This window comes from Alexandromys fortis, unplaced genomic scaffold (genome assembly GCF_014885135.2).
Source record: "Alexandromys fortis isolate MF-2015 unplaced genomic scaffold, M_Fortis_MF-2015_v1.1 scaffold_158, whole genome shotgun sequence".
NCBI lineage: Eukaryota > Metazoa > Chordata > Mammalia > Rodentia > Cricetidae > Alexandromys > Alexandromys fortis.
This window is the reverse complement of record NW_026068039.1, coordinates 2,749,468-2,777,209: the sequence shown is the minus strand read 5'-3', so window position 1 is coordinate 2,777,209 and position 27,742 is coordinate 2,749,468. Positions and strand designations below refer to the sequence as shown.

General features: G+C 45.1%; 1 protein-coding gene across 3 annotated transcripts in view; it reads left to right on the top strand.

The window, feature by feature from the left end:
- Positions 1 to 26,822, top strand: part of Cfap92 (cilia and flagella associated protein 92 (putative)) — a 61,275-nt gene extending 34,453 nt beyond the window's left edge. For 2 of the 3 annotated variants that reach the window (XM_050165413.1, XM_050165414.1), the window contains 6 exons: positions 1,636 to 2,540; positions 6,123 to 6,317; positions 11,983 to 12,280; positions 20,842 to 21,006; positions 21,852 to 21,972; positions 22,152 to 22,285. In XM_050165413.1, coding sequence (XP_050021370.1) covers positions 1,636 to 2,540; positions 6,123 to 6,317; positions 11,983 to 12,280; positions 20,842 to 21,006; positions 21,852 to 21,972; positions 22,152 to 22,180 — 1,713 coding nt within the window. In that variant the 3' untranslated portion in view covers positions 22,181 to 22,285. Of the gene's footprint in view, positions 1 to 1,635; positions 2,541 to 6,122; positions 6,318 to 11,982; positions 12,281 to 20,841; positions 21,007 to 21,851; positions 22,059 to 22,151; positions 22,309 to 26,174 lie in introns of those variants that run through there. The other variant, XM_050165415.1, reaches the window with a different exon arrangement.
- Positions 26,823 to 27,742: the final 920 nt, after the last annotated feature.

Below are 27,742 nucleotides of genomic sequence, written 5' to 3'. Positions count from 1 at the left end.
TAGTACTCCATTGTGTAAATGTACATTTTCTTTATTCCTTCTTTGGTTGAGGGGCATTTAGGCTGTTTCCGAGTTCTGGCTATTACAAATAATGTTGCTATGAACATAGTTGGGCACATGTCCTTGTGGTAAGAATGAGCTTCCTTTGGGTATTGCTGGATCTTGAGGTAGATTACGTCCTAATTTTCTGAGAAGTCGCCACACTCACAAACCTTTCTATGCCAGTTGAAATGTCTACCCTTGCCTCCTGCTGGGACTTTGTACTCAGCACCAAGTTCCCAGAAAAGACAGATTCATCCTCCGTCTTTGTATTTGCTGGGACGTCTTACAGGTGGAAGCTGCACTAATAATCTTTTAAAGCACGGCTACTAGGAACAGATTGTCTTAGTTTTCTTCTCGGTGAGCAAGTATCCACTTCACGTCATGCCTGGGATGCATCTACAGTGGTTTAGTATTCTGAACGGATGATGTCATCTTTTAGCCTCTCTTCTTGCCCTCCATGACGGCTTGTCTCCTGGTGTGACAGGCCTTTTCCTTGCTGCTTTTAAGATGTTCTTGCCCCCCTCTTTTGAAAATAGAAGTAAATAGAGTAAAACAGTTAAGTGAGGATGTGTCTAGATGTGGGTTTTTTGAGTTAAGCCTGATTGGTGGGCAGAGTGTCTTGAGCCTGTGAGATTATGTCTTTTCCAAAGCGAGGCAATGTTCGTGCATTCTTCCTTTTGATAGCTTTCTATGTCCTTTCTGCTCTCTTCTCAGGACTCTCTTGGTACAAATATTATTGCAATTGTCTCACAGAATTCTTTCCTTTCCTTTGTCTGTCTTTCTTAGTTCTGTGCTCTCTCTTTAAGTTCACCCCTTTCTCCTTTGCTGTCTCCATTTTGTTTTTAAGACTACCCAGTGAAATTTTTTTAATATTTATTTATTATGTATACAATGTTCTGTCTGTATGCCTGCAGGCCAGAAGAGGGCACCAGACCCCATTACAGATGTTTGTGAGCCACCATGTGGTTGCTGGGAATTGAACTCAGGACCTTTGGAAGAGCAGGCAGTGCTCTTAACCACTGAGCCATCTCTCCAGCCCCTACCCAGTGAAATTTTAATCTCTTGCTTGGTTTCTGTTGTTTCTTCATTTTACTTTCGGCCAAGGCAGGTGACCTTTAGAGATGCTCTGAAGAGAGGCCATGGTTACTTCTTGTGGTGTGGCCATAACAGCAGACTTGAAACCCTCACATTTCCAACCTGAGTCATCTTAGAGTTGGCTTCTGTCAATCTTCTCTTTCTTGGCTTTTTGTGTGTTGTGTAATTCTGCATTGTGTCTTAGAGATTTTTTGAGTGTCATAAGACTCTGGGTTTTGTCTGAGTCTTTGGAGAATACTGGCATTTTTCACTGTTTTATTATAAAATGTTTTTGACTAGAGTCAAGCTGAAAATCCAATTCACCTGCACACAGGTGGAGTGTTCCCTGCTGCCCCTGCTCCCTTATGGGGGCTGGGCACACGGGTGGAGTGTTCTCTGCAGCCCCCGCTCCCTTATGGGGGCTGGGCACACGGGTGGAGTGTTCTCTGCAGCCCCCGCTCCCTTATGGGGGCTGGGCACACAGCTGGAGTGTAACATCATTTTCCTGCTTTCTTGTAGAGGCTGTGCACCCCTGTGTACTGCAGATACCAGTTCCACAATACTCCAGTTCACGAGACCAAGGGGGAGCCCCATGGGACTCATATATTTTTCCAGGATATCAATGTCATCTTCCTTGGGGCCATGCACCCTAGTGACCTGAGGGAGTACCTCGAAGGGCCCCCTATGGTGGTTGAAGTCCATGACAGGGACCGGAAGTCAGAGGAGTATACCCGGAAACCTACCCTGTTTGGAGAGGACCCTGTGGATTCATACTTCAATCTTCAAGCTTTCATCTCTTCCAAAGACACCGAGAATAACCCCTTTGAGTCCCAGAACAAGATATGGGACCCTTATGGGGTTGCCCGGGTCAGTTTTGCTGACCTCCTCCTTGGTCATAAATACTTGAACCTGGTTGTCCCCATCCATAACTGTGAGCCAAAGTCTCCTGGCCGAAGCCAGGATAGCAGGAACAGGAAGTCTGTAGGGTTCCGGGCTCCCATGGATGTCCTCCAGCATAGCTCAATGCCTACAGGCAACTACCTGGAGGCCAACTCTCTACTCAAGCTCCGAGTAGACATTGCTGTGCCCCTGAGTGCTTGGCTCACAGCTCCTGAGCTTGACTTCATGGGGACCCAGTTCGGCCGCATCATTTTTGTGTTCAATACCAAGAAGTTGGTCCTCCTACAGAACCTGCTGCAGGACATCACCATGATCAATGCCAAAGCCCTGGACTTGGACAGTCACCCCATCCAGAACATCCAGCAGATCCTGTCGGCCTTCAAGGTGCGTGTGAAGATCCAAGAGCAGCAGGGCCTAGATGTGCTCACTGGCTTCCATCTGCTGGACGGAAAGATCCACCTTTTTATTCTGGAAGGCTTGGCAGAACACGGCTTGAGGCAACTGTGGGAGAGTTACCAGAGCAGGTAGGTTGACTTTGTCACATTCAAAGTGCAGCCATGGAACTCAGATACAGTTCCTCTGTATGGAGCAGGGGTTTCAAAGTCCAGGGCAGATTCAGTGTCCTCTAGACACCAAGAACAGGCAGACCTAGATGTCCTAGAGGGAAAGGGGAATTTGGTATTGGGATGGTAAGGTGCCTAGTAATATGGGCATTTTCTGTGCACTCCTGGTGCCCCAGGAAAACCCACAGAACTCACATAAAGGCAAAAGGAACAATGTTGTCCACCGACCTCCATGCGTTGTCATGCCATGATGCACACACATAATAATGCATTAACAGTTCTTTTTTCTTGATTTTTTGAGACAGGGTTACTTTGTGGAATAGTCCTGGCTTTCCTGGAACTCACTCTGTTGACCAGGCTGGCCTTGAACTCAGAGCTCCTCCTGCCTCCGCATCCCAATGCTGGGTGTAAAGGTGTGCACCACCACTCCACAATGCTTAAACATTTTTAAAGGAAACAAAATTTAGGGTGATTTAGAATATGGCACTTATAGAGGGCTCCCCTAAGTTGAGAGGTTTAGCTTGTTGAAGAATAGGATCCTTATTTAGTGGGAGGGCATATTTCATGGCCCCAAACCTCAATCTCATGTACTTACAGCAGGAGGGCAGAAGTTGTTTCTCTCTACCAAAGAGGGAACCTGTACCACCGTGGGGCCTGTCCTGATTTGCTGACAAGGAGAGACACCAGAGAGATGCATGGCTTCTTTTTTAGATGTATGCGTAAGGCAACCAAAAACTTATAACCACGCCAAGGTCAATAAATGAATGTATAGGGTATACTAGTCAAAAAATAGAAACCAAATGTCCTTCCACTGATCATCAAAATGTGGACTGTAGTGTGCTATGCAATAAGATATGTAATGTGGTTACAGAGCAAGACTCTATTTTCCATATATATATATGTATATATATATATTTGATTTTTACTGAGCTCTACATTTTGCTCTGCTCCCCTCTCTGCCTCCCCCCATTCCTTTCAACCCTCTCCCAAGGTCCCCATGCTCCCAATTTACTCAGAAGATCTTGTCTTTTTCTACTTCCTATGTAGATTAGATCCATGTATGTCTCTCTTAGGGTCCTCATTTTTGTCTAGGTTCTCTGGGATTGGGATTTGTAGGCTGGTTTTTTGTTTTATGTTTAAAAACCACTTATGAGTGAGTTCATATAATAATTTTCTTTCTGGGTCTGGGTTACCTCACTCAAAATGTTTTCTAGATCTATCTATTTTCCTGAAAATTTCAAGATGTCATCATTTTTTTCTGCTGTGTAGTACTCCATTGTGTAAATGTACCACATTTTCCTTATCCATTCTTTGGTTGAGAGCATTTAGGTTGTTTCCAGGTTCTGGCTATGACAAACAATGATGCTATGAACATAGTTGAGCACATGTCCTTGTGGCACAGTTGAGCATCCTTTGTTTATATACTCAAAAGTGGTATTGCTGGGGCAAGACTCTATTTTAAAAAAGAAAAAAATAGACAATTTTTGTCTGTAGTAGACAAAAAAAAATAGCAGAAAAGGGTATTTTTCAATAAATGGTATTTGGACAAATTTTCCCCCATAGGAAAAAAAAAAGTAAATCCCTTTCAAGTCATTAATATAAACAAATTCAGTCATTTAAAGAGAAAAATCTAAGATGGGCCATGGTGGCACATGCCTTAATCACAGCACTTGGGAGGTAGAGAGGCAGGTGGGTCTCTGAGTTTGAGGCCAGCCTGGTCTACAGAGAGAGTTCCAGAATAGCCAAGGCTAAACAGAGGAAACTCTGTCTTGGAAAACAAAAACAATGAACAACAACAGCAAAAACAAACAAGAAAAACTTTTCATATAATTTTAAAAGATGACTTAATATTTTTATTAAATATATTTTATTTCATTTTATGTGTATGAGTGTTTTACCTGCATGCCTGTCTATGCACCCTGTGTGTGCAGCACCCATGTAGGACAGAAGAGGGCGCTGGATCCTTTAGAACTGGAGCTCCAGGTGGTTGAGAGTCAGCATGTGGACTCTGGGAACCAAACTCTCATCTTCTGCCAGATCAGTGAGCGCCTTAACCACTGAGCCATCTCTCTGACCCCTCTATGTGGGTTTTAAACTCTTCCTTTTGCAGTAATTTTATATTAACAAGACACTATAAACTATGCCCAAGAGGTCCTCTGTACCCCTTACAAGCTTTGCTCTGATGGGGTAGCTAACCAGGTTTCTGACAGCGCCACGTGGGCATGCAGCGCATGAGGTCTGTCACACAGGAATTGCACAGCCACCGTTATCAAGGCTCAGAACTATTTCCCTCCTGTTGCCATGGCAACCAAGCCTACCCTCTTTAACTGTCCCTAATTCCCAGCAGCCATAAATGTGCTCCCTCTATACTTTTGTTATTTTGAGAAATCTACACTAAATTTCAGGTGCCAAATATTCTTTGATCATTTACAGAAGCATAACTGATTTTCATAAGCTCATAAATCAACTCATTGAATGAAGGAGTTGTCTTTATTCTGGTAAATTCCTTGGTGTTTTCTACACAGGCTATCATGTAAAGAGGGATGGCTTCAGTCTGTGGGATTTTGTTTTCAGGGGTGCTGGGTGGGATCTGTGTGGTACTTTTCTTCTGTGATCGAGAAACCCAACTAGCTAGACTATCTTGGTCTGCTATCTCAAACATTTTTTTTTTCTTAGAGAAAAAGTTTGACTTTGTAACCCAGGCTGTCCTGGAACTCAGTAGCTTAGGCCTGTTTTAGGTCTCTTTAAATTCCCTTGCCTCAGCTTTCTGAGTCTAGGGGTTGCAGGTGTGAACCACCATGCTCATATTTTTAAAAATCTATTTTTGAAAAATTTAGATGAGAATTAAGAAAACACATTCATGACATTAGAGTAGAGAAAAATTTCTCCAATAAGACACAAAGAATAGAGAGAATGATACATTTTTGGCTACATTAAAAGGAGTAATGTTTGTTCAACAAAACATAAATTTTTGAAGATAAAAGCAACAAACTGAAATATTTACAATGTATGGAACAAAGTTGGCAATTTTGACTGCATAAAAGAATCCCATGTTAAGCATGGTGTGCATGCGGTCAGTGGTGCCAGCACTCAGGAGGGGCATGAGGAGGCCATCCTGCCAAGACAGACTGGAAATGTAAGCTCTTTGAGTCTGTATGATAGCAATAACAGCGTCTATGTGGACATCTGGACAAATGACCCAGCTGCTTCACAAAAGAGGAACTACAGTGACCAAGGAGAGGTTCCCGAGGGCACAGGAGGATGGGCACAGAGCTCACCAGGTTTCAGGGTGTAGGAGCGGCACCCAGGGCACTCGTAGCCGGGCTGTATTTAGGAACCCTGCCAGGTTGCTACTGCTGGAGTACCAAGATCAGGGACGGACAAAGAATCAGGAATGGGGACAGCTGGCCTCAACCACTACTGCTTTCAGGGTCCCAGGCTGGGTCTAGTCTACCAAGAACAAAGGAAAACCCCTGCTAGACAGAGTGAAGGCATCGAGTGTTCCCAGGACCCACGGGCAACGCTGATCCTCCTTCCTCCTAGGGTTACTACCTCCAATCGTGTAGCGTGCAAGGTGCTGTATAACTCCAGGTTGCTCTTCCGCCATCGCCTGTACGCTGACCTGGAGACCATTCTGTACCATGTACATTTGTTCAGGCCCGTGTCGATGCTCCTGCGGTACCCAACGCTCTATGTTCGTGGGGCTGTGCCACGTATGGCCTTTCAGGCACTGACCAGGTGAGTGTGGATGGGACAGGAGGGGCATCCCACACTCTGGAGGTCAGGTGGGCCATGGGGCAGTAGACAAGAATGCCCTGCATTTCCCAGGCTCCAGAAGAAACAGATGCAGGTTCTCCTGAGATGTATGAGCACATGTTAGCGGGAAGAGGACCGACCACTAGACTGAGCAGCTCTGCTCCGTCTGCTCTCCTGGGAACATTCTAGAAGGATCTGAGGAGCAAGCCGCCAAAGCATAATTTCCAGTGAGAACCTGGAATGTGGACCGCAACATCAGCTACAACCTTTCCTCTGACCTGATGCTTCCCTTGGCTTCTGTCCTGAGCCCCGTCCCATACTCCCTCTCTACTGCTGAGAAAACCTATTGCAGAGTCAGCTCTTGCATTAAGTGTCCATTTGCTATGCCCTCCTGTCGGTCTTGCCTTTGTTCCAGGTGTCCTGAGGGTTTCACCGTCCCTCTGCAGACCAGCTTTGGCTGAGAGGTGCTGGAACCTGGCAACGTCCCAGTTCAGAAGGAACTGGGCATGAGGATCAAGTGATGCAGGGGTGCCGCATGGGCAGTCCATGATGAGGGGTGATGTGTGGGTGATCCAGTGACGTGGGGTGATGTGTGGGTAGTCCTTGTGCATCCCTTGGGGCTCAAAAGAGCAGTAGGGCACCAGGGAAGGCAAGAGTGATCTTGAGGAGTCCTTGGCTGTTACTCTGACAGCCTCTCCCAAGCATGGGGTAGCTGTAATCCCTATCTTCTTATGTTTAGGAAAATCTGACATCAGCTAGTGCTGTTGAATTAGTGAAGCAGGAGAAGGGGAGTAAGGGGCTAAGGGAGTACAAATTCAGGAGGAAGAGCAATGGGGCTGGAACTCAGGACAGAGGAGGCTTTCACCTTCTTCCTTCAGTCAGGGAAGAGTCTGTGATGCTCCAGTATTTGGTATTAGTTGCAAAGGCTAGAGTGTTTATTTTGGTAGGTGATGCAATAAAGTTGGGGACTCTACAGTGGAGGGAACCACTGTTGACAAAATACATTTTGTCTTAGGTGCTTGTGGTGGTTAATTTTTTTTTTTTTTGAGACAGGGTGTCTCTATGTGGTCCTGGCTGTCATCCTGGAACTCACTATGTTTGACCAGTCTGGCCTCAAACTCAGAGATCCTTTTGTTTCTGCCTTTCAAATGCTAGGATTAAAGGTGTTTGCCATGTGATGGTTGATGTTAATTATCAACTTGATAAACTTTAGAATCACTGTGGAAACACACCTCTGGGTGTGCCTAGTTAGGTGTTTTCAGATAGGTTAGCTGATCATGGAGGACATACCCTGAATGTGGCCTGTAGCACCTCATGGGCTATGGGCTAGGAATGGACAGAGAGGAGAAAGGTACTGTTGACAGAGTTCTCTGTCCTGCCTGATCCTGCAGTCGTTCAGTCCCAAAGAAACACACAGAGGTCTACATTAATTATAAACTGGTTGGCCTTTACCTCTAGTTTCTTATTAATTCTTACATCTTAAATTAGTCCATCATTCTTGTCTGTGTTAGCCACATGGCTTGGTACCTTTTATCAGTGAGGCATTCTCATTTTTCTTCCTCTGTGTCTGGCTTCCTCTGTGTTGACTGCAGACTGAGACTTTCCTCTTCCCAGAATTTTCCTGTTCTGGTCGTTCTGCCTATACTTCCTGCCTGGCTACTGGCCAATCAGCATTTTATTAAAATACAAGTGAAAAATCTTTACAAAGTACAAGACCATTGTCCCACAGTACCCCCCCACACCCCCTGCTTCTTCAAAACAAGAACTCTGAATTGAATCTCTTTGTTTATTTTTTTCCTGACCATTATCCAAAGCAACTTACAACTAACATTCTAAACAAAGACAAACATCCATAATCCAGTTTTTGGGAACATGGGTATAGTTTTCTAGGCTACTTCCTGCTGATTGGGGGTGCTGATAATCTTATGGGTACCTACAGAAAATTGAGAATTATGATCAAGTCCTGACTGAAGTATTCTGTGAGTATTCAGCCAGCAGTCTTGAAACTGTTCTGGATGTAGAATTCAGAGGAAACTACAACAGAGGTCCTCTGAAATGTTGGATCATCTGGAACATCCATTCATAATAGAGATTCTTTTATTGGGGGGGTCTTTCTTGATCAAACCTGATTTTTCTTAATCCAGAATGATTCTTCTCATTTCTTGTGGAAACAAAAACAAAACCTCTTCTCCAAAGTAACATATCTTTTGGACTTAAATTTTGAAGTCAAAGCATTTTTAAAATATTGTATGTTGTATTAATCTAGCAGCATTTGTAATCAAATGTCTTTTAGCAGCAGTTGTTCCTTCCTCAGCCATCAAACCATTTAAGGACAACACAATAATATACAGTATCCAGAATCTCTGTGTATTTTCCATCTTTATGTGGCTTTATTTTAAACTCTATTTTTTTTTTAATTTTTGAGTTTTTGAGACAGGGTTTCTCTGTGTATTTCAGAAAATCTCTCTTAAATGAGATACGCTTGCCTGTAGCAAACAGAGCCCACCAGAGAAAATGCTGCCACCAAAAAGCTGTGCTTAACTCTGTTATTTTGTGTCTAGAATTACTTCCCAAACTCTCTCAGGTTTTAAGTGGATTTAGCTGTTTGACATTAACACTATTTGTTGGCAGTTTTTTATCCTGCCTGATCCCTCAGGCATTCAGTCCCCAAAGAAACACACAGAGGTCTACATTAATTATAAATTGGTTGGCCTTTACCTCAGGTTTCTTATTAACTCTTACATCTTAAATTAGCCCATCATTCTTGTCTGTGTTAGCCACATGGCTTGGTACCTTTTATCAGTGAGGTGTTCTCATCTTGCTTCCTCTGTGTCTGGCTTCCTCTGTGTTGACTGCAGACTGAGACTTTCTTCTTCCCAGAATTCTCCTCTTCTGGTTGCCCTGCCTATACATGCTGCCTAGTTGTCCCATCTATATTTCCTGCCTGGCTACTGACCAATCAGCATTTTATTAAAATACAAGTGAAAAATCTTTACAAAGTACAAGATCGTAGTCCCACAGCAAGGTACCAACATTTCTTATTCCCTGCTTCCTGACTGTGGGCATGATGTGGCCAGTTTCCTTGCCATGATGGACTGTATCCCCTGGAAGTGTAAGACAAAGAAACTGTTCTTCCCTGAAGTTAAGTCTTGTCAAGAGCTGACTACAGCAATGGAGAAAGTAACTGACACAGAAAATCCGTACTGAAGGTGAGGCTGTTGCTGTGATAAACATGGTTCTCACATCCTTGTAACTGGTTCAAGAGAAGAATGTGGAAGGGCTTGGAGCTGTGGCTAGAGAACCACAGAATGCCCTAAGCAGAGATTAATGAGCCAATGTAGTAGGAATTTGGAAGCCCAGAAAGCTGGGAGAAGCGCTGATGGTCAAGGCCTGGCTGGTGAGGTATCAGAGAGAGAGAGAGAGAGAGAGAGAGAGAGAGAGAGAGAGAGAGAGAGGTGATCTAATGTACTAGAGGACATTTGGATTATATTTAGGCAAACCATCTGGCTGCATTCTGGTGAGGTTGAATTAAAAAAGTGATGGGCTACTTTGATTGACAGAGGAAAACCCAGGATGGGATGGCATCCAGATTGTGCTATAGTTAACTGCTTCCGTTCTGATTTGGATCAACACTGAGAGAGAGCAACAAGCTGGGCAGAAAGATGAAAACGTGGTGTTTGGTATGGGAAAGGGGCTGGCAGGCAGGGTGGCTGAGAAAACAGTTGTAATTATTAAAGATTAGCCCCATTACAGAGAAACCCTGTGTTCAATAGTAAAAGTGCCAGAGGGGCAGACCCAACCCCTAGAAGGTCCATCTTGTGAAAATGTAGAGCTGTTTGAAAGGAGGAGGCCTAGTCTGAGAATACCCCTGAAGTGCTATTCAGGGTAGTGTTGCCCACCAGCCTCAGCAAATAGAGGCCAATGCAGCTGTGGTCCAAGTGGTCCAGGCTCATTTTGAGCTGATAGTAGAACTTGGCAGCAGAACTTGGTTTTGCAGGCACTAAGGACACAAGAGTAACAGTCATGGAGGCTTTTGCTAAGATTCTTGAAGGCCAGCAAGGCCAGAAAGTATGTGGCAGGGTTGAAGTTCCTGCCAGCACATCCTGAAAGGCCACTGCATGAAGCTGTGAAGGTGAGGTCTGAGTTTCGGTGGAGATCTTGGGATGTTGGGGATGTCAAGACCACGGTATAGCAGCTAGGAAAGCTCTCGGTGCAGAGTGGCCTCCATCCAAGAACGCTAATGTGCTGGAGTGCAGAGTGCAGGGTTTGGAGCCCAGACAATCTGTCACAAGTTTAACATGTTGGATATGGAGCCTCAGGATTTGATGTTTGTCCTACTGTTTTGCTTTGGTCTGGTCCCACCCTTTGGGGATGGGCATATTCTTCCGTGACATTATTTATTTGATTCATGTGGTTTCTTTTTTATTGTTAAGGAGCTCACAGTTGAGAGATTGCCTCATGTCTCAGGGAAGGCTTTGGGTTTTGAACTGTTGAATAATTCTAGGACTGTTTAACACTTTTGTGTTTAATGGAGGCTTTTAGAATTGGACTAAATGTATTTTGGATTATGAGATAAAAATAAGACTTTAGAATCAAGAGGTTGGAATGTTATAATTTCTAAGTGATGTGTTTAGTGGTCAAGTTTGAAAGGGTTGGACTTGTGATGGTTAATTTTGATTGTCTATGTAGTGGTGTTTATAATCATCAGGGAAACACATCTTTTTGTGTGTTTGTGATGGTCTTTCCTGAAAGATTAACTGAGCAAGGAAGACTTGCCCTGAATGCAGCTGGTACCACCCCATGGACTGGGATCGTGGACTGGCTAAAAAGAAGAGAGAAAGCTTGTGCCAATGTTCATTCCTTTCTGTGTCCTGCCTGCTGTGGATGCAGCATGACCTGCCATCTTACCCTCCTGCTAGCTGCGCCTTCTCAGCCACAGGGACTGTATCCCCTCACACTAAAGGCCAAACCAACTCCTCTGCCTTTAAGTTGCTTCTTGTTAGGTATTTGATAACAGCAACAACCCAATGCTACAACCATAGCGACTGTGCCTTTTCTTTGTTTCTGATGGTTGAGAAAGCAGAGATGCAGAAAGGCCAAGCAAGAGGCAGGCCCACAGATTCAGCCATATACCTCACTTCAGACTTGGGAAACAGCGGGTGCAGCGAGCAGCACACTGAAGTTCCCAGATGGTGTCAGTGTGTATCCTCTGTCTACTGCAGGGCAACATAGGTGTGGTCCACTGCCACCAATAGGAAGTCCTGGGGCTGGGGAGGTGGGACTATTCCTCAGGCCTCAAACTCTGTGCAGGAGTGAGCTGTGCAGGCATCGTCCTCTCTGGGCAGGAGGACCCTGAGATCTACCTGCTGAGGGCTAACTAGCATGTTAGGGTGGTTCCTTAGTGGGGTGTGGGACTGAGGAAGACCATGGACAGACCCACGGTCACAGAAAAATACCCAGGGTATATCGTGGGCAGTCCATAACTTTAGCAGACTTGGAGGAAAGGGGAAAGTAACATATGTCAACAACTTAGCCAACTAAACCAGCTCCGACCCAGCACCCCTGGCCAACCTGAACTTTCATTTCTGCTGTGAAATGCAGATGGTTTTGCAGGTGAGACTGAGTGGCTGGCCGTTCTTCATTTCAGGATCCACGACATCTGCCACAACAGCACCAGGCTCAGGGAGGTGATCATGAGAGACCTGCTCCCCTCCTCCTCCATGGTTAAAGACCTGAGCCAAGAGTTTGGGATACCCATTTCCCAGGAAGAACTCACAGATGCAAAACTGTTAGCCGCATCTCCCCAGCCCACTCCCAATGACGCGAAAATCCAGCGTCAGACTTCTACCCTCCCAGAGGAGATCCAGGCCCACCAGGAGAAGTACCTGCAGTGGAGGAACAACATGCTGCTGAAGAATCAAGACCACAGGGATAGCCTTGTCCAGGTGGGCGTTCTTTCTCCCCTCCATGCTGAGCCTCCCCGATTTCCTGCAGCTTCTAGTAACCAGTAAGAGATACTGGCTACTTGCTCTTCTGGTTTGGGACACTGGGGGACAGTTCAGCAGTATGAGAGGCAGGGCTGAATTATGCTGGAGTATTTGTTTCCAGTCCCACTCACCTTGGCCGTCCTCCTTAAATATGAAACGGAGTGAGCTCAGGCACAGGGCACTTACCACAGTCTTAGTGTTTATCTTAGGAGAAGACTGTGAAGGGGGTAACATCCTGCTTGTAAGGCATGGGTATCCTAAGTTGTCTAAGCAGCACAGAAAGTAAGCTTGCTTGTAGGAGAAACCATGGAGAGGAGACAATAGAAGATGGAGAAGCTGGTAAGGTGATCAAAGATCAGTGCTCTGTGGTCTGGATGGCCAAGGATATTGCCTTTCCCAAAGTCAGCCGCAAGGCCTTGGAAACACAGATATTTAAAGTGTGACTTGAATCTGCTCATGATTTCTCTTTGTGAGGCCCCACCCCACCCCCTGCCTCTGTGCCCCACTTCTAGTCTCCAAGTTCCCCTTCTTCTGTTTTGTGTCCTTATTTACTTGCTGGTGGTCATTTGTATCATTTCTTAACTTCTGAAATTTAAAGATATTCTAACTCTATGCCAAGACATTTTCTGCTAAATTTATGCAGTTGTTTTCTAGGAGATAACACTTAGGATTAGAATTTTTGAATGTTAGTTCTATTGCCTAGATGATATATTATTTTCCAAAATGATTATGAAAATGTAAGCATCCTTATCTTGTGCAGAAAATTCCATTTTGTACATCCATGCTATGTGCTGTAAGTTGGATTTAGAGATATTTAATTTCTGATGTTCAGCAGTTTTTAAGAGAGGCTTTAAATTTCACTATTTACTGACGAAGCCTGGTATGTCTTCAGATATTTCTTGATTATTTTGCCCATATTTGGGCAATATTTTATCTTGAAATCCTCAAAAACAACCCAGTAGCATTAATTTTGTGTGTGTGTTCAAGACAGGGTTTCTCTGTGTTGCCTTGGCTACCCTGGAACTCACTCTGTAAACCAGGCTGGTTTTGAACTCACAGAGATCCATCTGCCTCTGCCTCCTGAGTGCTGGGATTAAAGGTGTGTTCTACAAAGTCCTGGTCTACAAAGCGAGTTCCAGGACAGCTAAGGCTAGACAAAGAAACACCCTGTCTCAAAAATAATAATTAGTAATTATAAAAACCTAATCTTTTCAGAAAGAATCTGAGATTCCAGTAGCCACTGCCCAGCTAGTAGCATTAATTTTTAAATTTCGATTTTAATATTTTTTGACTGCTTCAAAAAATATTAACTATGTAGCCCTGACTGCCCTAGAACTCCCCATGTAGACCAGGTTGGGCCCTAGCTCACATCGATCCACCTACCTCTGCCCCCCAAGTGCTGGGATTAGAGTCGTGCGCCACCACAGTTGGGTCCTCTTCACTCTCTCAAGGCATCTTTAGCAGAAGTTATTGTTAAATTTAGTATTTTTTGCATTTTCTCATATTGTTTTTGCTTTATTTCAGAAACCTTTTTCTACTCCAAGATCATAAATCTATATTCTTCTTTGAAATGTTTGTTTGTTTTGAAGTTGGGGTGTCCTAGAGTCTTGTATATGATAGGCAAGGGCTCTACCACTGAACTGCATCCATAATCCTGATTCAGATATTGTATTTTAACTTAAATAGATCTAGGATTTTTTCTTTGAGGTAGGTTCTTGCTATACAGTTCTGGCTGACTTGACACCTATTGTTTAGTTGGGGCTAGCCTTTAACTTGGGGGCCGTACTTCTGCCTCTGCCTATCGACTGTGGGGTTACAGGTTGGGTCACCACGCTCAGCTGGGGTTTATTCCTGCATGAGAGTAGAATCTGATTTCTTTTCCCCCATGGATGATGAGTGGCCCAGTGTTCTTAGCCTATAGTTACCCCCAGTGATTTGTACAATCAAATCAGTCTGACCAAGTAGCCACTGGACCACTTCATGGTGGTTGGGATCATTATTGAAGTCACACATATACCGTTATTAGTCTCTTCACAAAGCCAGCAATTTGCTTTCTTGGTTTCCATATAATATATTTCTTTGATATCTGATTGTAATTTTTACAATATTTGGGCTTAATTTCTTTTTCTGAATTCAGATGGAAGTTTAGATGATTGGTATTTTATGAAATCATCTTTATGTAATCGCATAAAAAATGTACTGTGAACACCAAGCATGTCTCATGGTTTTTGGATTTATCTATTTTTTAATCTATATCTATTTGTTCATTTGTTTATTTATTCTGCATGTATGTGTACATGCATGTGTGTGAGTGAGTGTGTGTGTATGTGTATGCACACATGGGAATCACTTTATTGAGGTCAGAGGGCAACTTTTTGGAGTTGATTTTCTTTTTTCACCATGTGGGTTCCTGGGGTTCAACTCAGGTCATCAGTCTTGGCCGCAGGTTACTTTATCTACTGATCCATCTTGCCTGCTCTGCTCCAGTGGCTTATAAAGTTTATTATTTTTATTTATTTATTTGTGTGTCTGTGTGTGTGAGCGGGGGGGGGGAGATTGGAAGAGGACATCAGGTCTCTTATTGGCGGAGTTCCAGGAAGATGTGTGCTGTGGGATAATGCTCTTGTACACGGCAAAGATTTGTTGCTTGTATTGGTTTAATAAAATGCTGATTGGCCAGTTGCCAGGCAGGAAGTATAGGTGGGGAAACCAGACTAGGAGAATTCTGGGAAGAGGAAAGGCAGAGATGCAGTCACCAGACAGATGAGAATGCCTTATTGAGAAAAGGTACCAAACCACATGGCTAAACACAGATAAGAATTATGGGTTAATTTAAGTTATAAGAGCTAGTTAATAATAAATCTGAACTAACATGCTAAACAAATATAATTTATATAAGCCTCTGTGTTTCTTTGGGACCAAATAACTGCAAGACCAGTCGGCACAGAAACTTCCATCTACAGATGGGTGCTAAAACCAGACTCAGGTCCTCTGGAAGAGCAGCAAGAACTCTTGATGGCTGAGCCATCTCTCCATTACAGAACATATATTAGTTTTATTTCATGTGTATTGGTTTTGCCTGCAGGTATGTTTGTGCACTGTGACTTGGTAGCTGAAAAGGCCAGAAGAGGGCATTGGATCTCCTGGAACTGGAGTACAGATTGTTCTGTGGGCACTAGAATAAAATCCAAGTCCTCTGGAAGAGCAACGAGTGCTCTTGACCTCTGAGCTATCTCTCCAGCCTCTTAAAATATTTTTGTAATTTGTGTTTCTCCATATATTCTGGCTATTGGGTTCAACCTTAATTTAACTGATATAAGTGAGTATATTTTGTGTCATTTCCACTGTTGAGACTGGTTTCACAGGTCAGTCTCTTGGCCTTGGGGCATGCTCCAGTGTCTGTGAAAACAACGTGTGTCCTACAGTTGTTACTTATCAACTGCTGTGCATGTGTCTGATATGGCAGCTTGGTAATTTGTCAGGTTCCCCACATCTCTACATCTGCTTTTTTTCAAAAGCAGAGTCATAGTTTATTAAAATGGATTTTTTAATACAGATTTAAGTAGGGGGCATTAGTGAGCACACAGGGAAAGAGCCAGACATATCTAAGTGTGTGTAAAAGCTTGTCAAGACAGTTACCTAATTCTTTTTTTTATTTTTTTCAAGACAGGTTTTCTCTTTGTATCCCTGACTGTCTTGGAACTCACTCTGTAGACCAGACTGGCCTCAAACTCAGAGATCCACCTGCCTCTGCCTCCTGAGTGCTGGGATTAAAGGCATGAGCCACCATGCCCTGGCATTATTGATATTTTTTTCGTGCTAGAGGTTGAATTTAGGGCAGCATACATGCTAGACAATTGCTCTATTGCTGAGTCATGCTCCCAGCCAATCTTTGAAATCAGGCTTTGTTTTAGTTAGTTACTAGGAAAAGTCCCGATAAAATTCATTATGACTATAAGTTTATTTATCTATTTTTTTGCTAGGCATCTCTCCTGGTTTTATATTTAACATATACAAATTTAGAACTATCTTTTATCGTCTTGATGTGTTATTCATTGTACTGATAATTTAGAAGGCACCAGAGTGGAAACCGAGGCTCAAGCTGTCATTTCATGCTGTCATTTCTAAGGCTCACAGGGAACTGAGGTGTGGGCAGCCATTTTTGCTAGATCACACAATTGGAAATAGCGATGAAGTGTTGTTCATATTTCTCACTGAAATTAAAAACTTTACATGCACTTTACAAATTCAGTGCTATCTTATCTTCTTGATTTGTTCATTGTATAACTACTATAAGACACTTTTATCTTTGATTATATTATTAGAAGTAAACATTAAACAAAATATACAAATCTGGGTTGGTGAGATGGCTCAGTGGGTAAAACAAGCCTGATACCAAGTTCTGTCCTGGAGCCCAAGGTAAAAGGAGAGGATCAGCTCCCAGAAGCTGTCCTCTGACCTCCATACGTGTCCTCTGACCTCCATACGTGTCCTCTGACCTCCATATGTGTCCTCTGACCTTCATACGTGTCCTCTGACCTCCATACGTGTCCTCTGACCTCCATATGTGTCCTTTGACCTTCATACGTGTCCTCTGACCTCCATATGTGTCCTTTGACCTTCATACGTGTCCTCTGGCCTCCATACGTGTGCTGTGGAATGCACGAGCCAGTAAACAGGCCCCACAATAACCAATCAATCATCACAAGACAACCCCTCCAACAGATCAGTTGTATAACCCTGATCCCCTGATCACTATTAGCACCCCCAAAATGTCACTCACCTGTCAATCACTGACTCGAATCCTAGCAGCACACGACTTTGTTCAGTGGAGCCACACACATGGGGTCATGTGCATATCTGACTTTTATCCCACAAATGTACGCTCTAGGATTTCATGTGTTTTTCCATATACATTTAGTTCTGGTCAGGTTTTCATTGCTTATATACCATGACAGATTTACCCTCTCTTCTACTGATTTATATTTAGATCGATTCCTTTTTTTTTTTCTTTCAGGGCTGGGGGGTTATTGGTGATAAGGCTTCCAAGTACATCTTATGCAGATCCTGCTTGGGTGAGACCCGCATGTCAATTTGGTTGTGTACCTAGAAGAAAACTTACTGGGTCATAAAGGAACTTAAATTTATCTTTTTACTGCTGCCATCCCAAAGTGGCTGTATCATTTTACAGCCTTAGATGCATGAGAGCCCCACAGATAGTTATACCCATCAGATCTATTAGTTTTGGCCAATCTAGGGATGTATGTTGGCATTGCATTTGTTGGTGTGCTTTCACAGTAAAACATAAGTATAATAATATTTTAAGTGTAATAAACAAAAATATAATAATACATTTCATATGTTATCAGATATTTTGGACATCTTTTTATGATTTAATTGTTCAAATTTATGCATTCCCTCTTTTTTGATAAATATAAATGCATTTTTCTTGCTCTTTGGAAATGCTTTCTTATTGTTAGTTGGGTGTGGGTTATTTTTGTATTTTTCTTCTCAGTCTGTGGTGTGCCATCTTCTTGTCTAATGCCGCATTTTAAGAGGTTTAATAGTAACAGGTTCCAATTCCTTGACTCTAGATTTTTGGGAGGGGATGCTTTTCCTGGATTTATGTAGTCTCACAACTGAATGCACCCTTTGCCTGGATCTGATATTCTAGACTGAAGATTTTTGTTTGTTTGTTTGCTTGTTTTGTTTTTACCTCGGTTCTTCGAGTCAGAGTTTCTCTGTGTAGCCCTGGATGTCCTGAAATTCTCTGTAGACTCTCGAACTCAGAGATCTGCCCTCCTTTGCCTCCTGAGTGCTGGAACTAACTACATGTGCCACCACCGCCCAGCTAGACTGAAGCTTTTAGATGTGTCCTGTTCACAGTGCTTCTCCTGTGGAGTGTGATGTCAGTATGGCATGGCTTCTTTTACAGATGGCCAGTTTCCTTCTGAATGTTTAAAATATTTATTTCATTTCTTTATGTGACTTTTACAGGGGAAACCTTAACATTTGTTAACACAGATAAGGCACCAATGACAGACCAAGGAAATGACTCTTTAAGCATAACTGGATGGACCCATGGGTTTGCTGGAGTTACTTACAGGGCATGGCTGACTGCTGCTCTACTGCAAGATCACCCAGGCCTGGGTGAGGACTCACAAAATTGCAGTCCTGCAGGTTCCCTGCAGTTCCCTGCACTGCTTGCAGCCACTGGCAGTCAGCTACCTTGGTTAGGGTTTCTGCTGCTTTGAAGAGACACCACGACCACAGCACACTTTATAAGAAAACGTTTAAGGGGGCTGGCTCACAATTTCAGGGGCTTAGTCCATTATCCTCTTGGTGAGAAACACGGCAGTGTGCAGGCAGAATGATGCTGGAGAAGGAGCCGAGGGTCCGACATCTTCATCCATAGGCCGCAGGAAGTAAACTGAGACACTTCCTCCAACCATGCCATACTATTCCAACAAGGCCACACCTCCTAATGTGCTACTCCCTGAGTCTATGGGGACCATTTCTATTCAGTCCACCACACCGGCCTTTTCTCCCCACAGTTTTGACTGTTTATGTAATTGGGGCCTGGTCTTCTGAATCTAGTCACTTTCTTGAGTCTCCTCCTTCACTGGCAGATGCTTTAGTTCTGAGGAAGTGGCTGGAAGACTGTCTTTGTTCTCCTTAACTTTACTAAGAATGGTGTGGACTCAATGATCTTTCTGATGTTCATCTCCTCAAGATGTATTACTTCTCCCCGTAGTTGGACATGCTGTTTCAGTGTGGCTGCTTCTCTCTCCCTCTCTCTATTCCAACTTTTCATGTATTTGTTTCCAGGGCTGCTTGCTGGAGTACTGCACAAGCTGATTTTCTACTACATCCATTCAGAAGCTTTATTACCCTGCATTGTATTTCATGTACTCATTTTTTTATTGTTTCAAATATTTTTGTACCCAGTATTTTTCTTTATGTGTGTTTCTATTACATATATTTTGATATCTTTGTTTCTTTTAAGAATTTTTTGTATCTGCCTTAAAATCTAGCCCATGTCTCCCCATTTTCACCTCCAGATATTCAGTGTAGGGTTTTTTTTTCTCTTGTGTTGCTATTTTGACTGTGAGTCAGATTCTTTCTCAGGTCTTAGGGAATACCAGGTACCCAGAGTACCTGGTGACCATGACTTGATTTTTTCACCAAGTGGCTTTTTTGGTTAGAACGTTGACTTTAGTGTAATGGAAATAGCACAGGCGGATCTGCCTGACAGGGCCATGACCCCTCTGCTCAGGGATGGGAGTAACAGGAAATTGGGGAACACAGATTTAACCTTCTAAGGATAAGAGGGATCAGAAAAATAATGAAATGTTCTGATGTATGGTCCATATGGGCTGTGACCAGATCCAGTGGCGCCTCTAAGCATGGTCTTCTTGCTGTGTAATAACCCTTGATATGCCTTGGCTCTGTTGCTCAAAGCCACAGTAACTGTATCTTGACTGCATGGGTGCCTTCCTTGTGCGTGTGTGTGTGTGTGTGTGTGTGTGTGTGTAACAATTGCAACCCTTCTTCTGATTGCTTCATGCTCCTCCTCAGGACTCTAGCCAAGCCATCAGTTTATGGTTAGGTAACCTTCTGGATCTTAAATATTTTTTTTTAAGCAAAAGGTAGTTATTTTTCCAAATTCAGGAGGCAAATAAAGGGCAAGGTAACAATGTGGAGTGGCGCCTCTTCTTCATGTCCCAGCCACGTTATTTTCCATTTTATCTTTTATTTCCGTTGCTCAGCCAATCTCATCTCTTTTTTTTCTATCTCCTTTTCATTTTTTTTCTTGGTGTTCCTACTGATTTAACCCAGGGCCTTACACATACTAGGCAATGACTGTACCACTGAGCTATATACCCAGATCTTGTTTTGTTTTTGCTTTAGACAGGGTCTCTTTATGTAACTCAGGCTGGCCTCGAATTCACAGTCCTTTTGCCTTAGCCTTTCAAGTGCTGACTTTGCAATTATTTTGCTTTTAATCCCCTAGGAAATCCACAAGCAAAGTCCTTTTACTTCTTTAGCATCCTTTCTGAGGAGAGAACAGTCCCCATTTCCTTACTAGGCCTGCTGGAGAATCCCCTACCCCCTGCCGTACCTCATGTAATATAGCGCTGAAAGTCAGCCATGGCTATGATGCCCATCCCATGCCTTAGGACATGGTGTCCCCTATACACACCACGAAAGTGTCTCATTCTCCTCACCATTTGAACTGTACATTTTATTCTTTGCCATTAGGTAGATGGAAGAATAGTGGCTTGGTGTATGATGTAGTTAGTGTCCTTGGGAAGCCTCAAGATTTCACTCCTTCAAATTCCACTTTGGATAGTGACATCCTGGATTAGATGGCCTTTTGTCATGGCTGTGTGATTATAAACTCTATTGGTATTCAAGAATTTTTTTTAATCAGTTTTTACACCATGGCTCTTTGTCAGAGAACATCTACTGCATACAGGAAAGGCCGGTGTGGGTAACAATTGCCACCCTCTCTTTAGAAAAATATTACAGAAGCCTACCAGCTCACCAAAAAGCCTCTGAAGTCAATGGCGAAGACAATTAGAATTGCCATTCCTGAGAACAAAGCTGTCCACAACTACAGTATCCAGAGCCTGAACTCCACAGAGCTTGCAAAGAAGGAGATGTTCAAAGAGATGGCCAAGGTGAGTGGCAAGGCAGCTGACACCCTCTCAGTGACTGTTCTACTGCTGAGGAGAGACACCATGACCAAGGCAACTCTTAGAAAAGAAAGCATTTAACTGGGGGTAAGAGTTAGTCCATGATCACCATGGCGAGGTGAGCAGGCAGACTTGGTGCTGGTGCAGTAGCTGAGAGCTTTACATCCTGATCCCCAGGCAGCCTCAGGCAGAGGGAAAGAGTCGTTGAGCTTGGTGTGGTCTTCTGAAACCTCTAAGTACAACTCCCAGTGGCACACCTCCTCCAACAAGGCCACACCTCCTAATCCTTCCTAAACAGTTTCACTCCCCGACGGCTAAACATTCAAATATCTGAGCCTATGGGAACCATTTTCATTCAAACCACCACACATATGAGCTTTTCTTCCTCTGACTAAGAGTAATCAGGGGCCTTGGGTGAAGGGACATCTAGGGACAGGGGACAAGGGATCAGCGGATGGGAGAAGAGTGTGACTTCACTGTGCTCTAGAGAGCCAGAGGCACTCAGTACATGCTCAGATACATTTGGTTGAAAACAGTGCAGAAGCTGTTCTTCTGGGGAGCACTGTGTTGCTATGGAGACATCTGTTAGCCCTAAGAAAAATCCTTGGTTTAGGCTTTTAGCATCTATTACATATAGAAAATGGATTTCTCTGTCAAAGGATGCAATGATGTGACACTCGTAGGGCTGTCTTAATGTTTAGTTACTGTGAGTGCATTATAGTGTCAGGATCCCGTGTCCCCAGATGCTTCTGATACCTGCGTGGAACCCTGAGGGTGACTCGGCCTTATACAATACTGTTCTTAGCAGATGTGTGTCTCCTCACTTCTAGGAGCCAAGGAAGAGATTCACATATTCTCAGAGATACTTTTCAGCAATGGTGGAGCCTCGGGACCCAAAGGAAGAGGAGAAGAAAGCCCAGAAGAAGTCCCGCCAGGCCTGGCTCACAGCTGGTGGGTTCCAAGTGTGGGGTCTTCAGAGCACCACTGGAAGCTTCCAGCAGGACCTTAGACTGCCACCCATCAGAAAGATAAATGAGGTCTTCAGGAAGGAGTAGGGCCTCATGTGTGTGTGTGGGGGGGTTCTGAGGGATGGCCTCCCATCTCACTCACTCTCTGCTCTTATTATTTAGGAATGGCAAGAAAACGCTCTGTTCGCTAACGTGCTGAAGCCCGTGTTGGATCGGGATAGGTGGAGCTGGAGCCAGCGACACATGGACTTTGACCTGTACAAGAAGCCACCACTTTACCTTGAACTGCCCCCTCTTCCAGCTCCTAAGTCTGCTACTGGTAAGATAGCTCCTCCCCGAGCCACGCCTCCAGGTACTTCAGAATGCTGGCCGTCTTGGCTCTCTAGCACCATCTGCTGGTTTTGCATCACAGTAGTACATTCTAGGTTAGGAAAGCAGGGTTCAGGATGGGGCTTGTATAGAGCCTGACGTCGGGCTGGAACTCAGGATCCCTGGCCTCTGGGCTGGGTGTGGGTGCTGGTTGCATGCTTTTAGACAAGTCTCTTTGTTTTGGGCTGGTTTCTGGGCTCTAAAATGGGAGATTGGAAGGTACTTAGTGGCTTTTGGAGCTTTAGTACTACTGTTACCGAGGGCTAGCCTCCTCCACTGCCAGTCTCAGGGCAGAGACCTCATGGGGAACGTCTAACTCCATTTTAGCTCTAGCTGCGGCTCGACTTACCTGGGAGAGGTGAGGAGTGTCGGAGGCATACATCTTGTTTAACCAGTCTCCCCAAGTCCTCTTTTCTTCCCCCTCACAGCTGCTTATGAAGACTAACACATATCTGTTGGTGAAAAGAGGCAGAAACTTTGTTCAGGGAGAGCACACAAATTTATCTAGCAGTGGGGTTTATCAGAAAAAAATCAGAGAAAGCTAGATTCAATAAGCAAGGGGTTCCTTGCCTCCTGACTCCCGAGGGCAGCTTGTTATATGGGAGCAGTCCCACAAAACAGGATTTGCTGGCAACTTGGCTGGCTGTTGCTTTCCCCCCAAGTGTGGATTCTGCTCCTGCACTCCTAGCTAAGCCCCTGTCCTTCTGAGACGGAGAGAACCTGTGTGCAGTAGCCCCAGGTTCAGAGTCAGTGGTACTGTCGGTAAGGCTCCAGGGGAGTGAGCTGTGTAGCCCAGAATGTGAGGCTCGCCTCTGGACTCCACTGCTGGCCTTCCCAGCTGAGCTCCTCTGGTCTGTTTGCCTGTGAAGACAAGAAGTTCAAGTTAGGGTTTAGCTACTCCCATCAAGTTCAAGAAAAACTTGACTATACAGATTATATATATATAGTGGCTAGGCCTCTGAAATCCAGATGGATGAGTGGACTGCCTGGTGCAACAGCCCATACAAGCCCACACATCCCACGGGGCTGCTGAGAACAGGGTTCTCTTGGCCTTTCTCAAGTTCCCTTCTGGAGAGTATTTTTCCATGCAGCTTCTTGTTCCTGGTGCTATAAAGGTGTGTACTGTCTGCTTATACAAAGTCCCCCCTTTGTTAATTTTTAGTCAACTAACTAATATCTGGGAAATTATTTTCCAAGTCACAGCCCTGTCAGGATGCTCAGGTCAGCCTAGCTCTCACAGTGTCCATTCCAAGAATCCAAGATAAGATGGGTGTTGGTGGCACACACCTTTAATCCCAGCACTCGGGAGGCAGAGACAGGCGAATCTCTGTGAGTTCGAGGCCAGCCTGGTCTACAAGAGCTAGTTCCGAGGCCAGCCTGGTCTACAAGAGCTAGTTCTAGGACAGGCTCCAAAGCTACAGAGAAACCCTGTCTCAAAAAAACAGAAAAAAAAAAAAAGAATCCAAGATAAGCAGAGAAATAGAGTTTCATCTCCTTTGCTCCCAAGAGCCCCAAACCAGGAAGAAACTTAAAATTGGGCAATCAAAGAATACTAGGACACTGAGTGACTTGCGTATCAGCAGAGAAGAACCTGGAGAAGACCAGCTTGCCAGTGACACATAGATGCATCTTGTCCTCTGCAACCATGAAGGACAATCCTTGTAGAGAAATGAGAAGCCTTATATGAGAATAGGCACATACAGTCCAAGGTGGTGCTGTTGCCCCCTGACGGGGAAGCATTACAGATGAGAACCACTGTTGTGAGCATCGGGGCTGGAGGGAGGGCACCATCCACCGGCTCTAGGACCTCGTCTCCCATAGCGAGACCAAAGGGCCCAGAAGCCATCAACACAGGGGTTTTTAGGGTCATGCGTGAAAAGCTGGTTCAGAGGAGTAACGGGACCGGAACATGAAGTCTAAAAGGGACACAAATTTTGATCTCTTATATTCTTTTGTTGATAAGTGGCTCTGACACATGTTGTAAGTGCATTTTGTTTTGGATTCCAGTGAGTAATATGGACACTGCTATACAGCTATTTCTGATTTTGTGATCTTGTAGAAATGACTGTCCCCGCCTCAGCTCCCCGTGAGCCTTAAATGACAGTGTGACAGCTGTAGGGCCTTAGGTCAAACCTAGCTGTGGCTTCTTAAGGGAGGAGAAAGCCCTTGAGTACCTGCAAGTGAGAGAAGGTCTACTGAATGGTTCCAAGTTCTCCACTTCATCTTTCTGTTTTTAGTCAGGGTTTCACATTGCCTAGGCTGGCCTTGAACTTGCTGTGTTGCTGAGGCTGACTTTATACACCTGATCCTCGTGCCTCTACCTCTCAAGTGCGGGGATTACAGGCATGGGCCAATCTCTGGCTGCTTTGTGCAAAAGCTGATGTTACCATGGCCTGGGACAGAGTACAGGGACACCATCCTTCACGCTGTCCCATCTAGAGGAAGACACAGATGAGGGTGTGCTTCCAATGGACCATCTAGGACACGTTATTTTTCTGCAAGGAAAGAAGCAGGCGTGATCTTTCTGCACTGCAGTCATACACATGGACTGAAGGGGGCGTGTTTTCAATATTCCCCTGACTCCCATCCCAGCAAGCAGCCTCCAAGTGAACTCTCCTAGAAACCCCCAAGATCTTATGAAAGAAGAGGGGGTAAAGCCTGGAGAGAGAAGCCATTTTGTTATCACCTGTGGCATGACAGAGTCCTCTAGGCCATGTTGTACCTTATCTGGATTCCAGAGTGGCAGCAAACCTCGTTTCTCTCTTCTCAGTCTGGCCTGGTACCCTCGCCATTATTACTGACAATAGGGCGGAGCCATGTCGGCCACTAAGTCAAGCAGACCCTGGATACACTTTTTAAAATACAGCCAGGGGCTATGGATGAGGAAGAACATTCCAGATAGAGATGTGGTCCCAAAGTCCCATATTCCCCTTGGGCAAGACCTGTACCTTCTGCAGAAAGTAGCAAGTTCACATAAACTGCAGTTCAGGGGTTAATGAAGAGGCGAAGGGCCCATCTTCTACCTCAGTGGCCTCCGCTGGGTAGACATCAGCAGGGCCTACAGAGGGGGTTTCCATCTATAGCAATGGTTCTCAACATGTGGGTCACGACCCCCCAAAACCACTGGAAAACACAGATATTTACATTACGATTCATAACGGTAGCAAAGTTACAGTTAATGAAGTAGCAACAAAAATGATTTTTTGGTTGGGGTCACCATGGCTGTGGTGTGCTAAACACGTCTGTGTTAAGGGTCACAGCATTAGGAAGGTTGAAAACCACTGGTCTATAGAGGTGGGCTTGAGCTGCTTGGCCTCACAGTGTGGCCACGACTGCTCTCCTGGCAATGAGCTCTGGGAGCAGGTCTGGAGCAGCCTCCACAGGTCGTGCTTGGACTCGAGTCCTCTGCCCTCTCGTGTGCCACCTCACTCACACTTGTCTGGCTGGGACACAGAGAAGAGATTCTGGAAGCAGCCTTCCCTCTGGACACGGGCTGAGGTCAGAAAGGATGAGCACTGGACTCTAACTATGGCTTCTGAACACAGGGTTGCTGGGTCAGAGTGCTGGGCTCACAAGATACATAAATACCCCGACAGAGCTTCCTTTGCCTCAAGGAACAAGTTGCTTAACATCTGTGAGGCATTTCCTACCTGTGGTGGGCGCCTGTTGGCTCTTCTGGGATGATCCATGAAGTGCCTGCTACACCATAGGTGCTAGAGACTGCCTGGCCTCCTGGGCAGGGTGAGGAACATACAGACAAGCCATGGGTTTGCGTGATTGGTTCATGGGTCCGCCACTCACCCTGTCTTCTTTCAGGTAGGAGACAGAAGGCAAGCATCCAGTCTTCTGAACAGCGCCGATACAGTCAAGACCCAGCAAACACACCTAGTTCCCATGAAAGTCTCCCTGTGACTCTTCAAGACTTCATCTCTGTCAGTGACCATCAACTGGTACTACGGACCCTGTCACAGGTAGCCCCTACTTCCCGAGAATCTTCGATGGCACCACCTCACCCGAGCTCTTCCTTTCCCAGCCGCTGGATTCATTAAAGTGTAAATGAAGGAAGGACTCAACCCAGGCATCACCACCCTGTGCAAATGTACTCTGGTTCCAAGAGCAAGCTGTTCAGTGTGTCTGGCCTGTTTTTTCAGATGGGTCCATATGGGGCTCCCTGGTGATCATGGTTCCAGAGCCCAGAGTGGATGGAGCAACTGGCCTGGGATACATGGCTTTTATGCCTTGTAAGTGGATGAGGACGTTGGTCACCTACTTCAGTTCCACCCGTTTCTCCACAGTGATCTGGAGATGCTCAGAGTTGACACCTGCTCCCATCCGTGGCCCTCCCAGACCTGCACCTTTGCTGTTTCAGTCACCCTGTGATCTTCAGCAGCTTGGGACCAAGGGCCCCTTTTCCTCGGTGTAGGGGAGTCTCATGTCAGTTGCCTCACGTTTCCCCTCCTTTATGTGGCAAAACTGAGACCCAGAAATCTGTCTAAAATCCGAGGCCAGCACTCAGCTGGCTCCGTGCAACCTTCAGTAACAAGATCCCTATAAGGCAGCCCCCCTACGTCTAGCTGCTGGGGTTCCTCTTTATTCCAGGGAGTTTTGCTCTACCAGTAGACTTCCACAGAAGCCTCAACCTGCAGGTCTCCCATGCAGGTGCTGCAGGTCAACTGTTCCAACCCATCATGATCAAGGTTTCTGTTGTAGGTGGGCAGCGAAGGACGTTAGGCACCAATAGTCCCGTGGCTGTTGGTGGGCAGGTGCTGTGGGTACTGTTTCCGAGGCCTGCAGGTCATACTTATTTTCCAAAACAGAATAGCAACTTCTCAACAGTTTGGCAAAATTAATACACTTTCCCTCCCAGCTTGCTCACACTGTCCTTACAGGACAGAAAACAGTTAGATCTCTCCTACTTCACCCCCTGGACACGGCTGGGGCCCTAGGAAGACAGGGAAGAGATGGAGCGGGCACTAAAGTGTGAATTCTAGTTAGCCAAACCCCCCTCCTGTAATAGAAATACCAGAAGGGAGTCCAAATGTGTGTGGCACGTGTGCTGTGCCTTCTCACCCCAAGATGGAGGTTTACAGACAAGACGGCCTCTCACTCCAGGCTTGTGATCCATCCTAGCAAGTCCCAAAGCCTCCAGGCTATGGTTTCTGGGGTCACTTTGCTTCCTTTAAGCTCACTGCAGGAAGTTCACAGTGCTGTGACTTAAGGCCTGGCAGCATGGAGCTCTGTCTTCGCCTGTGGCTGGGCACGTGGGTTGCTTGTGTGTGGCATGGTTCTCTTGGCCTGTCGGGGAGCGACCAGCCGTGTGGGATATATGGGGTGTATCTGTATCAGGGAGCGACCGGCCGTGTGGGATATATGGGGTGTATCTG